General features: G+C 37.5%; 1 protein-coding gene across 9 annotated transcripts in view; it reads left to right on the top strand.

Moving 5' to 3' along the window:
• TMEM156 (transmembrane protein 156) overlaps positions 1-14,894 on the top strand; it is a 29,354-nt gene that overhangs the window by 7,885 nt on the left and 6,575 nt on the right. For 6 of the 9 annotated variants that reach the window (XM_038134705.1, XM_038134709.1, XM_038134707.1 and 3 more), the window contains exons 4-6: positions 467-574; positions 3,681-3,788; positions 9,040-9,143. In XM_038134705.1, the coding sequence (XP_037990633.1) occupies positions 467-574; positions 3,681-3,788; positions 9,040-9,140 (317 nt within the window). In that variant the 3' untranslated portion in view covers positions 9,141-9,143. Of the gene's footprint in view, positions 1-466; positions 575-3,680; positions 4,796-9,039; positions 9,838-11,567; positions 11,937-14,894 lie in introns of those variants that run through there. The other 3 variants (XM_038134712.1, XM_038134708.1, XM_038134714.1) reach the window with 3 other exon arrangements.

Raw genomic sequence — 14,894 nt, 5'->3', positions numbered from 1 at the left:
AGACCAGGAAGTTAGGAATGCCAGTACAGGCCAATGCTGGACAGTGGACCTCTCCCTTCCATGCTCTGTGCAGACAGAGGGGATGTGTATTACCCTTGTTCTACCTTAAATATAAATGTTCATCTTTGAAGCATTTTCATTGGCTGAGTTGAAAAGTTTTAATTCACTCAGTCATCTGTATCTATTTCAGCCGTGGGGAGATATATAGATATAAAAATAGATAGAGATATAGATATAAAAATATAGGCAAAAAATTAAGCTAAATTCTAGACAGGAAACCTAACATCAAAAACTAGAGAAGGCTGGAAGAAAAAGGCATAATCACGTCTCCTTTTTTTTTTGTTTTGTTTTGTTTTTATCTGTGGGGATAGGCACAATCCAAAAACCTACCAAGATGGAATGTTCTGCTTTTCTTTGCTGCCAGTGATTTGCTGCTAATTTTCTCTCTTGCACATTTTATGGACAGATCCAATGTGTATGACGAAGATCATTTGGCTCACTATGATTCCAGTAGTTTTTGTATTTACTGTTTCAATCGTCATCTACAAAATAGTCCAAGAAAATAAACGGAACTGTAAGTAACGAAAAGTTAATCTGCATGAATCTAAATTTCCATGCAAGTAAGAATATATTAATATACAATAACAAAACTGTTGATTATTACTGTAGCTCAGACACTGATATTTTTATTTTCAAATGGTAAAAGCTTCTTAGAGACTGATGAAAGTACTCAGATGATTGATGGTATTACGACTCACCTCTTTGGTGGATGCAAAAATTGTAGATGCAAATCCAAGCTTGTTGATGGCAAATTAAATGTGGGGATTTTGATAGATTGGTGGCTTAGTGATATGAACTTCTGGTTTCACACAGATTTCAGTAGATGAAACAATTACTGTTAAAGTTTGTGGAAAGTTTTAAGCAGAAATGCCAATGACCAGTATAAGTGAATTGAAATACCTTTTCTTTCCTGAAGATAATTTATTTAGGTCACAGTCAGGAAAAATTACAGGATAGATATGAAGAGATATACCCTCATCTGTCTGGTGGTGTAATTGGTGATGTAATCCCATGCAGGGCAACCAAGGTGCACCTTCTTAAGCCAAAGCTGAATTAAGCCCTGGCAACATTTCATCTCATTGCTATTATTTCAGCAAAGAAAACATTGCTGTGATTTCTGAACCATCACTATTGACTATTCCAAGTGATTAGAACTTTGCTATGAGAGAACTTGCCATAGGTTCAGAGAGTGAAACAATTGTTTCTAGAATATTCCTTCAGCTGTGCCAGGCTCTTCTATTGGTGTACGGGCTGAAATCAGATTTACAGTATTTTCTATAGCAACATACAATGAATAAAACAAGAATAAAATTGTAGGAGTACCCTGAGCTTGAGGCCTTTGAGCAATCAAGACAATGTCCTCTGCACAAAAACAGTGTCGAAAATTGACCGCATGTCAGCTGATGGTCCTTGTTTCTCTTCCCAAGTCAGAGATAGGTGGTACCAGGAATGCATTACCTTCCATCACTGTGAAAAGAATATTACTTAAGCTGTTACCTGAGGGAATAACTGCTAGATGTTTTTCACAGCAGTTCACGTCACAGAGATGTTCTGCTTGTGTCAGCCCTGAGCGGGCAGCCTCCAGACAGCCAGCATTTAGTTGCTATTGCCAGGCAGGTGTGCATTCCTCTGTAGTTCAGAGGTGCTGAAAGGAGACCCTGGTCACAGGGGTAGTAAACCAAATAATAAGCCATATCCATTCCCCTGGTCATCCTGGCTGTATGCACAGGTAATTTTGTAATGAAGGAGCAATAGAAGTCTAGCTTTAATCATAACTGAACAGAAGGAAGAGTAGTGCCCACACACAAAATGTTTCTGTGATTTTTTGGATAATGTAAATACTTTATGCATATATCTTTAATGAATAAGCAAAATAATTGCTTGAGATGTCAAGTTTGTAGCCTCCCCACCTCAATGAAAGGAGCTCCTTACCAGATTATGTCGTTTAAAATACATGATATTTTACTTATTGCTAGACCTAATTTCTGAGACATATTTCATGTATATAAAACCCCACAAAGTGTAAATTATGACTTTATAAGTGGGCTATTAGGGCTAATTTAAAGGACTTTAATTTGTAATTTGAAAACTACTTATAAATGTCATGTCTCTGATTTTCTATGCTTTGAGTCATAATATTCTATTTTTAATGTAGAACTGTAAGTAGTGATGATTAATGATTTAGTACCTTTATTCTTAAACATCACTTTTTTAATAAATTCAAGTTTTCAGAATCATTGTGAACACAAACAGGGAGGAGGAGATGCCCTTTTGAGGCTTCTAATAACTTACCAGCTTCAAGGATACATTTTATGCTAATTGAGAAGAAGTGAGTTTATGAGTTAAATTTATAATATATAACATTATAACCAACATCATTATGCTACTGATAAAAAGACAAGTGCGTAAAAAATAAAACTTAAGGTTTATGTGTATATATTAAGATGCCACCTTTCAGTGCAAGTCTATACAGTATTTGTTTTCAGTGGTGCTCAAATAGAGCAGAACTATTAGTTATGTTTCTAAAACAGCTGGTAAGAATTTTTCCAGCCATAATTCAGTTATTATTTTTTCTCTTAATTTCTGAGCACCACTAAAAGCTGTTAAGAAACGTGGAATTACTTCTTTCCTCTTGAGACCTTGCAAGATATTCTGCTAGGTAGACTCTGAGACCCTCTGAATCATTAAGCTATTTTCATGAATGCTTAAAATAAAATATCTAAATAAACTTGGTGGAGGTTACAATTGGTCCATGACAAAGGCCCTAAATTGAAAATTAATTGTTTTGCCTTTTCCCTTCTGCTCTTGTCTCACAAACACTTCCAGGGCTTCCTTTGACATTAACTGTTACAGTGTATGCTTGGGGCTTTAGCACTTCAGATGTCCACTGACTAGCCATAAAAAAATTCATGACCTAAATAATTTTAACTTAATGAATTTCTTAGTGTTCTCAAAGGAAAAAGATAAAAATAAATTCTGTTACATACAATTGGAGTAAGCCTGTCACCAGAAGCTGGCTGAGCCCTGGACTGCAGTCACTGCTGAAGAGGGCTCACCACAACAGCTGCACACCCGTCTGCAATAAGCCCACTGAGAGCACAGCCTTTAGAGAGTAGCAGAAGGATGGAAAGACTGAGAGTTTATGAACTGGGTGCTGAGGAACAGCCAGAGGTGCCCAGTCCAGCTCTAGCTTTGTCAGGGATGTGGAGCTTGCTCTCAGACTGTGCTTTCTAAGATGAGCCCCCCACACTAGCAAGGAATCTGCCAGCTTCCTAGGCTGCCCATACACTCTATCCTTGCTACTGCACTGTCAGCAGTGAGAGTCCAAACCTGTATCAAAATATGTACTTATCTTGATATCCTTACAAAATTTGTTCAAGGTACACAGTTTAGAAAAAGGCAAGGAATAATTTGAAAGGAACAAACCTGAATGAAATTTCTACAAAATTTCAATCAGGAAAATACAAATCATCTGGCCCTTGGTTTTCCTCATCACCTTATTCCAACACCTTCCTGATTTTTTGAACACTTTCCAAGGTGTTCAACAGTTTAGTAATAAGGGGTTTACAAGCTTTACTTCTAATCAGGGCTGATACTAACATAACATATTTTGTTTAAAGCACATTATAAACAAAGAGTAGCAACATCAATTTCTACTGTTGTAAGAAGAAAGAGTTCCAGACATGCAAGAAGAACTGTATCTGCTAATAAAATTCATCCTTTTCCTGGTAAGTATATAAAAGTAAAACAAAATTTAGGAAATACTGAGCCATGAGGAGGTCAAAAAAGACCTTTTGAGACTTTCCTGTCAAGAGATGCTTCGGGTTTGTTTCAGAGTTACCTTGGTCCTACACAAATTTGATCTGGCTTATGTTAAGGAAACACTTTTTTGTTTTAAAGAAATAAATCTAACAGCAAAACTATAAGAAAACTTATATATATATAATGTGGGAATGCTTCTCCCAGTCTTCCCAGTGTGTTGCATTAATGACTTTGAACTTTTCAATTTTTGGTCATACTGTGTGCCAGTTTTGAGGTTTGTCACCTGAGTGCTTTGTGTGTGTATGAAAAGTATACAGAGATGTAGACATGTGTATGTATGCTCTATGTGTTTGTGACTCTTGATAAAAGTTACTGGCAAAGCATGGAATGAATGGCTGCAGCAGGACTCAATAAATGGTTTTGCTGGCGCTTCATAGCCTATTTCTAGAGTCAAATTCCCACAAAATGCAATTTTTGAGTTTCAGATAGGTAAAAAATTGTGATCTTCAGAGAGTATAGCATGCTTACCACAGATAAATTAAATTACATGGCTAAACTCAAAGTTTGGGTTCTAGAAAACTGGATTTGGCATCAAATATCTGTGTGAGTGCCAATTACCAGGTGTTGCTGTGAGTGTTACTGACATTGCTCAAAGAGTGAAATGTTTTAATAAATTTCATGGATTCTGGTTTTGTGAAAGGAGCTCTATCTTTTTAAAAGATTAACATGAGCATATAGAATAATAGCTCTGAATAGCAAACTAACCTCCCTTCAAAACAAGAAAAATACAAAACCAGCAAATGAAAAAATTGTTTTAAATATGACTTAAGGCTTAAGTACTTTGCTTTTTGTCTTGTTAGTTCTTCGGGAGTAAGAGGAGACTCAATAATTTATGTCTGCAACTCAGTATTTCATGGCATTTCAATTTTACCTAGAAAAGAGTGAATAGCTTCTTGTCTGTCTGAACTCCCCTGTGAGTACAATTTATGCTTCTTGCTCTTAAAGCACTGGCTACCTCTGAGATATATTTATGAGCTCATTATTTTCATTCTGCAGGGAAGGAATTACTTTTCTGACATCTATTGTCTTGAGTAGCTTCACTAATATCATACCTGTTTAATCACATGTTCAGAATGGCATTTTTAATGTTGTGTATCCAAGGCATTTTTGATGATGGGGTCTTACGGAAATTCTAATCTGATTTTACTAGATTTTACTGAAGAGAATAGGAATCCCTTATTGGTCTGTCATTCTCATTTTTAAGTGCCTCCCACTACAATCAATTCATGTAACCCAGAAAGATGCTTAGTTGCATGAACTGCTATAATGGGGTTTATTTTAATATGAAATTCCCTGGTTTTACACACCATAATTTCACTCAATCCAATCAATTTCATAGTTTATACCAATATAATTTAAAATACAATCAAATCCATATGAAGAGTTTATTCTTTCCACAGCTGCTAAGCTTAGGATTTGTTACCATGATAATGGATTATAAATAGCTACAGATGACTTTGTTGACAGCCCTTGACAATATTTTCCCTATAATTAGAGCATAGCTTGCAATCTTGAAAGAAACCATCGAGATCCACTGAAGACAATACAATCACCCTGGAAACACAGTAATGAGTACTTGAGAGGATGTGACAGTACATCTTATAGATGAAAAGATGGATAAGTACTCCTAAAAGGTTATTTGAAGTAAAGAAATTATAAGGGAAGAAAAAGAAGGAAGCCTATACTTGGAGAATGGGAGTGAATTCTTAGGAGGCTTAGTAAATGACTGGCTTATTGTCACTGTGGTCCTACAAAAAAGTCATTTACAGCATGGATGTTAGTTTTGTGAAACTGATAGTGGCTTTATATCGATTAATCATTGTCATTAAGGCCAGTGACCAGAGGAAAGGGGGGAAAATGTACAGAATGTTCTCTGGGGAAGGATTAAATTTACAACCTTCCAAATTCACAGTACTGCAAAGGATTAAGCACATATAGTGAAGAGAGGGGAGCTTAATAGCATTCTGTCGGTATAAATGTTGACTAAATATTGTCTGGGCTGTAAAGCTAAAAAAGAATGCACTAGACCTTGGGTTGTACAAAGCACATTTTCTAGACTTCGGAGCTGGCCCTGCCATTGCATTTATGTATAATAACTGTCCCTTGAGTGGTATGAACTGACAAAAAAAGAGTTTCCCTTCAATGCATCCACAAGACAAGGGAAAGAAGAAAGGATACTTTTTTTAGTGCAAGAAGTAAGTATTCTTTAAGTGGCTGATCTGTATTTCCAGACACAGAGCGTTTTCATCAAATAGAACTTGATAGTAATAAGACATGGAAAAGAATCCATTGAAGCCACTTCCTTGCTTTGCCTTTACTACAGAGAATCTTAGTGAGATTCCCGCTCAAGAAATTTATTGCAAGAATTTCTTTGAAGAGCTTTCTTAAATTGAAGAAGCAGTAGAAGAGGTTTTAGAACAGCTTAATAAATTAATAATGGCAATTAGAAGACTAGAATGTATTCCCCACAGAGTTTTAAAAGAACTCAGATAGAAACTGCTGAATTGTCATTTGCAGCTTACTGCTTAAATCATTCACCAATGCAGATAAAAGGAAGAAAGTTATACTTACCCTGCTGTTACTCCTCTTCCTTAGCCCATTTTCCCTAAACCACTTTGGTACCTCTTCCATGACTAGTAACTGACTAAATGTAGTTATTCTCGTGTAGCTGTATCCTAAAAAAAAGGTAATCCTGGGCACATGGCACAAAATTACTTGTTGGGAGCAGGCCAGTATGCATGAACTGTATGCTACATTATTAACAATTAAAAAAAAACCAAAAGCAATAAGAAGTTGCAGAAGAATGAGATTGCATAAATCAGGGCATTTAATAACTAAGCTGAATCTGCCTAGTAGGGTCTGGAAGATTCATTAACATAATTAGATGGGTTATACTTAAGTGGGAATTTATATTACTGGAATCTTATCACCATAAACTCCCATTCAGACTTTATTTTCCTAGAGTAAGAACAACATTCCTTGTTTATTTTGATTTATTTTGAATGTGGCATAAAATGTGTTATAAAAAAAGGCTTGTTCTCATTCCTGTGCTAGAACTGGACAATGCAGACAGGGAATCATATTGTTAAAATCATCATGTTATTGCTCTACAGAGCCTTTGTTCAAGCATAATACCTTGTTCTACATTGCTCAAACAGCATATTCATTTTTAGTGATACTCCATTGGCTCATGGAGTCACAGTTTGGTTTCTTACATTTTAGGATACAAATACAAGATTCCTTGACTCAATTGTCTGGCTCACAGTAATGCAAAGTTAATTCTGATGGATAGTAGTTTTATAACTCCTCCTGAAAGAAGAGCATTGCAGGGTCATAGTGACAACCAGGATTCAGAGAATAAAACCTCAGGCTTCCTGGCCTGCTGTTGTTTCCTGGACTGTTTAGGGTTTGTGACATCCATACTATTTGATACAAGTGGGCTTGACAGCTGTAATTTACACAGAAGAAACAACAAGACAAATTCCCTCTCATTTGAGTTCCTGTGTTGTTTTCTGTGCTATCCTATTAAAATAATAGTTCCTTTCCCACATGATTAGAGGAAATAGGGGAAATTCTGCCATATCTCTGATGTGTTGCTGCAGCTTCAGTCAGTTGACATGTTGGAAACAGAAGCAAATGCTGGCTCAGCAGTGTCAGGACTGGCATCCCAGCGAGTTCAGACTTACTCCTCCTTGTAGTCTGCAATACATTTTATTTTTAGCAAAGAGAACAGGCAAGACACACCTTCTACAGCAGCAAATAGATGCAAAGACAAGAAAGGGAAATTTGTTTTATCTTGGCTAACTGAAACATCACCTATTTGGTGGTCCCTCTCAGTTCCTGACAGAGCTGAATAATTATCTTTCCCTTTGCAACTTATATCAATAATGCTGGCAAAAGCAAAGCTTCTCATAGTATTCAATATTTAACATAGACTTAAATATGTTAAATTTAACATAACCAAGTATGGTTATGTTAAACATAACCAAGAAAATTGTGAAGCCTTATTACCACTTTGGAGCTTTTAAATTTTTTTTCAGATAAAAAAGAAGGATAAAATCTATAGGATGCAGGTAACTTTAGGGAGATTTTTATAGCCCCTTTCTATAGAGCACTGATGCAGGAAACCTTTTCTCTGCTCAGTTTGCATGCATGCATCCCACTGAAGGGGATGTCAGCCTATATTCCCATTTTCTGCAGATTCATCCTGAGGGTCAAACAAGATCCACTGTTATTTTTTAAAAAACTTTTTAATTTTTTGACTTTGCTTTTCATATTCAGCTGCTTGAGTGCCAAGATCCAAACTCTACTTTTTAAATGCATTTGTAAAGAGAGAAGCCCAAATGATGTAGTCAGTGGAGAATTAACATAGCTAGATATAAGTGGCACAGTTTATTCTCTTGTTGTCAGCTCAGTAGAAACCTGTTTGTGGGTTTACAGAAGTAATGGATAGTCAGGGACAGGATGGACCTGGAGTCAAAATATTATTTGTGTTCTACAGCAGTTCTTTGAAAAATGCTTTGGATAAACAACTCTGTGTGCATTTGCCTGACAGTGCTATCTCTGCATTTCCTTATCAGTATTCCACTGACATACTGTAATCAGGATCTGTGTGCTAAAGGCATCACCTCACCCCTTCCTGCTTCTGAAGCTGTCACCTTTGTTGACAACTGGGTGTACCCAGTAGCTCTCCCTGTGTGTGTGACAAATGAGCTGAGGCCACACCATGTGTGCCTGTGGCAATCTGTGCTGCCCTTATGTGTCAATGAGTCAGGAATTTCACACTCTAAATTTCCATTATTTCTGCTTAACTGGCCAGATGTGGGAGTTTGTATTTTGGGGGACATTTACATAACCTCAAATTTGCATGCTTTTGGATTTTCATTACAATTTATTCACAAATTTATTTCACACAAATTTATTTGCCTACCTTCAAGCTGCTCCCCAGACTGATGTAGAATCAGCACATTGTAGTCCTTCTAGTATTAAAAGGAAGTTAATACCAAACAAGTACATGATTAGTACTTGCAGTACTGTCCATCTCTGTCTTGTGTTCAGATAGGTCTCAATTATTTTTCAAACTTGCATACGCAAGCCCAACACCCTGCAGATATATTTGCTGTTAATAATATGGATAAAAATTATTTTAACTTTCAGTAGTGAAAACCAGCAAACAACAGGTCCCACTTCCTGCACAGACCACAAAGATACTGCCTGTAATTCCTGAACAAGAGCATTGTCATGTGGATCAACTGTAGAAGGTAAGTAAACATCTTACAACCCTGATTATTCTGGTTTGCCTCATATATTTAGAATTAATAGTGTGGATATATGAACAAAATAAATTATTACTTCTTCTAGCCAAGTGAATAAGATGAAAAACTGGATAATGTGTTTTGTGAGAGCAAGGTGGCATGAAAAGAGATTTAGTTCTACTTCTGCTACCAAAAGTGATCTATAATCATATGTGTTAGCCTAATAAACCCTATGTGTCCCTGCAGACCTTGGTGCAAATTCTGACACCTTTTTTCTGGTGCAAAATATTGTGTCCTAAACTTTAGCACTGTGCTGACATTTGCTTCTACAAGGGCAGAGGAAAAAAACAATTTGCAGATGATCTCTGAAGAAAATTCCATATTTGAAATAAATAGCCTCTTTATGAAATTCCTCAAGCAAAAGAAATTGATCACTCTGTTGTTCTTACACCAGTCAGAAGGCATGACAAGAAGCTGGTTTCTGTTCAAACTAAAACTAATCTCCCAGTCCTAACTTTCTGCAGCCACTGTGCTGCAGTAATTGTTTCAGGCATTCCAGATATAAGGAACCAAATCTTCATAGAAATGTGCAGTAAGAGATATCTCTTCCTGAAAATACTTGTAATGTCTAGAAAAAACAGATGCTACTTGAACAAGTAATACAGACTAATATTTCAAATGCATAGACCAGGTGATGGCTACTTGCGCACATGGTATTATTGTGTATGGTGATTTTTTACATTAAAGGCTTAAGGAGTTCCTTCTTTTATATTTCTATTTAAATTGGATGTAGTTTTATTGGAAACTCAATATAATGTCATGCTATCTTTTTATTGTGTTAAAATTTATGTACTGAGGAGCAGTTTGATTTTTGTGCTTCATGTGGAACCATGAAGATGAAATTGCACATTGAGAACAGAGCTAAATAAAAAATTTTGAACAGCTTTGCTGACAGAAGATGAGCTAATTCCATGGTAAATTAATAACTGAGCTAGATAATTTTTTGGTGTTTGAAGGAGACTAGCTGGGTTATAGGATAGTATATTATGGTTATGAAAAATACTGACCCCTGTTTAAGTGATTGTCATCTATAGATCTTGTGAAGACTTACAAAGATGAGAAGTTGTTATTTTTACTATTTTAAAAATGAGGCTGTCAGGAGACACAAAGAGATGACATGACTTGGGAACTCCGTGACATAACTGAGAGCAGTTCCCAGATCATCTGAGTTCAGCTGTTTGCCATTTGGACTCAGTTTCTGACTGAGCAGGTGCTTTCCAGGCCCCATTAGCCTTTCTGTAGGGCACCTTCTTCCTTTTCTGCAGCGATTCCTCCCAGACACTTCAGTACTACACCATTTATTTTTCTGGTCTCTGTCAACTCTCATATCCATGTCTCCAAGGTACCTGCCCAATTTAATTTTATTTTTTTTTTACTCTTGGATTAAAAATAAGACATTCTAAAGATTGAAAGAGGATGTGCTGCTAAGCAGGTGCTCACCTGTTTCCAGTGCCTTCACTTATAAAGTATTATGGCTGATCATTAGCATGCTTTGTTAATTCTGTTCTTCTTCCAGGATGTTGCATTCACCTAAAACTCATCTTTTAGAAGCAGGGGGAAAAGTCATGTCTCATTCCCATAAAAATTTAACTTTTGTGTTGCTAGAGGTGGGAGTAACTGTTGGGGGTCACCTTTTGCTTTTATTACCTTAACTGTTCGGAACTAAAAGATAGAAAGAAGAGGTGGAACAGCTTTTCAGATTCTTGGTTGCTCTGTGAGACAATATATGAAACCCAGGACACTTCAGGCTTAATAATTCCTTTTCCTTATTCTCTGTGTGAATGACTGAGAGAAAAAGGTATTTTGAGAAAGCCCAAAAGCCTTGTTCAGTGCTGTACAGAAGCAGGCTTGCTTTTCCAGATAGTCATCCTTTCAGAGGGACAGCTGGCAGTGAGGTGAAATCCAGATGTGATATGTGGGAATAATGCTGAATACATTGTAAATTGTAATGTTACATGACATTGTGTGGAAATATTAATAAAGAATGCAGCTGCAGAAACTTAGATCTAGATCTTGCCTTTCATCATGGTTTTTTGGGGTTTTTTTGAATATATTTCTTGAAGGAATACAGTCTCAGAGCTAAATACTCTGTGAAAATAATAAAAAGCACTTTCTGCTCTAGTTTTGCTTTACTTCCTGCAAAAACCCCCTCTTCTCACTTCATCTGATAAGGTCAGACCCACGTCATTACTGCTTGTGTCTGTGGGTGCCTCAGTTCCAGGAAAGCTTGCAAGCTATCAGTGCTTGTGGTAACTGAGGCTGGGGAAGGAAATTGTGATCTGCTTTTTGCACGAGTGCTGGGTTTGTCTCTGTGAAGTCTCTAGAATGTGAGGTCTCTAGAATGCTGCTAAAGACTCGTTTGCTCAACAGGGAGAAGCTGTGTTACAAGTACTGCACGTGAAAGCTAAGTACCGAGGCTGGAAAAATGCAAAAAGAATCAAATTCCCAAAATTGCCAAAGACAGTTCTAGACTATATCAGCTTGATGAAGCGTGGGTTTTTCTCTGAAGTAGGAGGTGGGTTGGAGATGAGAAGTATGTACCAGGGAGTTTCTTGATCAAACCCATAATCTTTGTATCACTGACAGCTGCTGCCCTGAAGAGTGTGCATTTCAGACCACTGATACAAGAGCCTCAAATAAGGAAGGGTTCTAGGCAGAGCTAGAAACCTGAGAGAGCTCCACTTGGGATACTGCTAACATCTGCCCTTCTCTGCCTCAAACCTGGCTTCTGTCTGGTTGGTAAGAGTTGCTTCAATGCCTGCCCTGAATCAGACAGGCAAGATGAGTTATACTTTTCCTCATCTTCAGCCATCTGGAGCTGCACTCAGAGAAATCATTAACCACAGCACAGAGTGTTTGATTTCTCTGTCAGGAGACTACCTACACAGCAGCTGTGGTAGGTGTAACAGCAGTTGTGAGGAGGAGGAAATGTAAAAGCAAGTATAACTCCGATCACGATCATTATAGCTAATGAGCTGGAGAACCTGCCAGGAGTGGCCCTTAACACAACACATTGAAAGATGAAAAGCTGAAAAACATTGGTTTTAGCCATGGGAATGGTCAGGAGAGATCTGTTTGCCTATTCTTTGCTTGTTGCTCCAGTCTGCAACAGTGAAGTATTGCTCTTACTAGTAGATTGAGAGAGATGTCAATAATCAATTACACATTGCAATTTTCCACTGTTTTTCTTTTTATAACAAGAAAAAACACATTTCTTTCTATAAATGTATTTTTAAGTCTTTAGATTTAAGACAATACTGTTGATTATAAAATGTAAATATATTGATAAACATATGACCATTCATGTGTTGCCAAATTTATCAATATACTTAGATCCAATTGTGTGGTATATCTATCTATTTATCTATCTTATCTATCCATCTATCTATCTATCTATCTAATCTATCTATCTATCCATATCTGTTCTGTGTGTGCTCACAGAAATGCACCCAAATGCTTCGTTATTCACTATTGCACTGACAGCTAATTCAGCTAATAAAAAAATGCACCAACTTCTGCACTTGTGCCTTTGCCAAAGGTGAATCTTTTCAGCACAGATCACTTAATGTCTCTGTATTTTCACTGTTACTATTACAACTACACTTGAGTACCAAAGGTAAGAATCCCCTGTTTCTGCCATCTTTCATTGAACTACCATATTAGCAACTGTCCTGGAAAACAATGAATGAGCCATGTCCCTCAGGTGCTGAAACACACTTTACATATGTTGTGATTTAGGAACGATATTTTCCAATTCAGTAGTCCCGCTAAAACCACCTGCAGCTTGCTTCCCCTCCCCTCCAATTGGAAGCACAAAAAGCAAAGATCATGGCTTGAGATACGAACAAGTTAGTGGAAACAGCAATGAGATAAGAAAACAATACCAAAAGGCAAGGAAACAATTTACACGGAAAGCCTGGGACAATACTGACTAGCTCTTCCCTACCACTTTTCTCCCCACTGGAAGAAACACCCTTCTCCTTGGAAGAAAGGGTCCTGTATCCCTGCTCCTGGCAATGACCTGAGGTGGTATAGAATAATCTCCTAGCCATGCCCACCCAGCTCCAGGCTCATCCCCTCACAGCTACTGCAAAATATTAAGTCTGTCCTGGCCAGACCCCAGGACAACATATGATAGCTGTCAATATATTAGTGCTGTGAGAAGATTGTGACATTAATTACCCTAATCTTGTTTAGATTGGAAGCATGAACATTTTATTCAGGCATATATTTGCATTCAGGGCAAATATTTGCACTCAGGGCAAATATTTGCATTCAGAGGCAATGTTGTTCAGGTAAGAGCATGCCAGAATAAGGCTCTGGAGACACAACTTTTCTGTCTCTCCTAATGATACCTCCTTACTAATTTGCATGGTTGTAAGAAAGCACTCTTTATCCTCAGCTAAAAGAGAGATTGCATAGTGCTTTTAACAAAGCTTTACTTGCATCAATTGGTACTTTTAACTTAAGGAACTCTACTTCCATAAACGATTATTTTCAGCAGCTGTAAAATGCTGTGTGATGTATATCTGGTTTGAAAAACCATGAGAACTAGCACTTCTGAATGTGCTTGATTCAATGGCTATTCCCTAAACAGTGGGGACAAAGAATAATTGAAGTAAGAAATTAAAGTGGGCAAGTAAGAGCCAAATCACTGTACCCATATGTAAGATGAAGGTGTTGGAGCATTCAGAAATTTGGTTTTTTTTGATGGTTATCCATGAAATCATGGTTGAATTGGGAAGGTTTTGGCTAAACTTTCCCTTGGGGGCTAAAGAAGTCTGCCTGAAGGAGTGACTTTCTGTGTCCTGCCCTTTCTGTGTCCTGCCCTTGAAAGACAATCTGTCTTTCCCTGGGGTGGGGCCACGTGGAGTCTGGGCAGACTGTGCAGGGCTCACTGGCTTCTCCCACACCAAAGCTGCACGTCAGGCTTAGAGTGGTTAGGGCAGAATAAAAGCCATGTGAATGAAATGCATGAAGAATGAAAGCATGAAGAGAAACTGCGAGCCCTCTCCTGCACTACCTCTGTCCTCTGCCTGTTTAAGCAGCACTGTATTCTCTGAATCAAAGGCAGCATTAATAGATTTCATAAATGGTTAGGGACAGAAGACTGTTCTATTTGGGGAAATTAGGGACAGATAGAGACCTCACACTTCTTGGATGAAGTGCTGCCATTTTATGAGGAAAGAAAGAAAAGAAAAACTCAGTGTGTTAAAGCCAGCTGTGGTGGACTTTTTTTTTTTACCTTGAAAGTGCCCAGTGTTGTGCTGTGAGCTGATGCTAGATCAAATTCACACAAACTGGTCACTATTACCCAGACATTTTATTTACTGCATCAATCTCTTTGACAATCAATGCCTCAAGGACAAGATAAAAGAATTTTGGTATCCTGCATCCCATTAATTCTTGTAATAAAACTGGTAGACACGTCAAAGACTGCATAAAACTAATGAAAGTTCCACATCAGCAACTGCCAATGATTTTTAGTACACTGCTTTTTGCCATCTGTCTTTGTAAAGGGTTTTGAGATCCTTGAACACCTGAGGTGCTTCATATCTCTGTAGCTCTTTCTGAATGACAGTGTAGCTGCACAGTTGAGTAAGACAAGTTGGTCTCCAGTGAATATAGAATTTAAGGCACAATCTTCAGGTGAAATAGATTATAAAACTGGAACATAAAGTAGATGACAGGTAACTG

The sequence above is a fragment of the Motacilla alba genome, chromosome 4 (assembly GCF_015832195.1).
Source record: "Motacilla alba alba isolate MOTALB_02 chromosome 4, Motacilla_alba_V1.0_pri, whole genome shotgun sequence".
NCBI classification, from domain to species: domain Eukaryota; kingdom Metazoa; phylum Chordata; class Aves; order Passeriformes; family Motacillidae; genus Motacilla; species Motacilla alba.
Note: the sequence above shows the minus strand (reverse complement) of the source record. Positions and strands in the feature narration are given on the sequence as shown.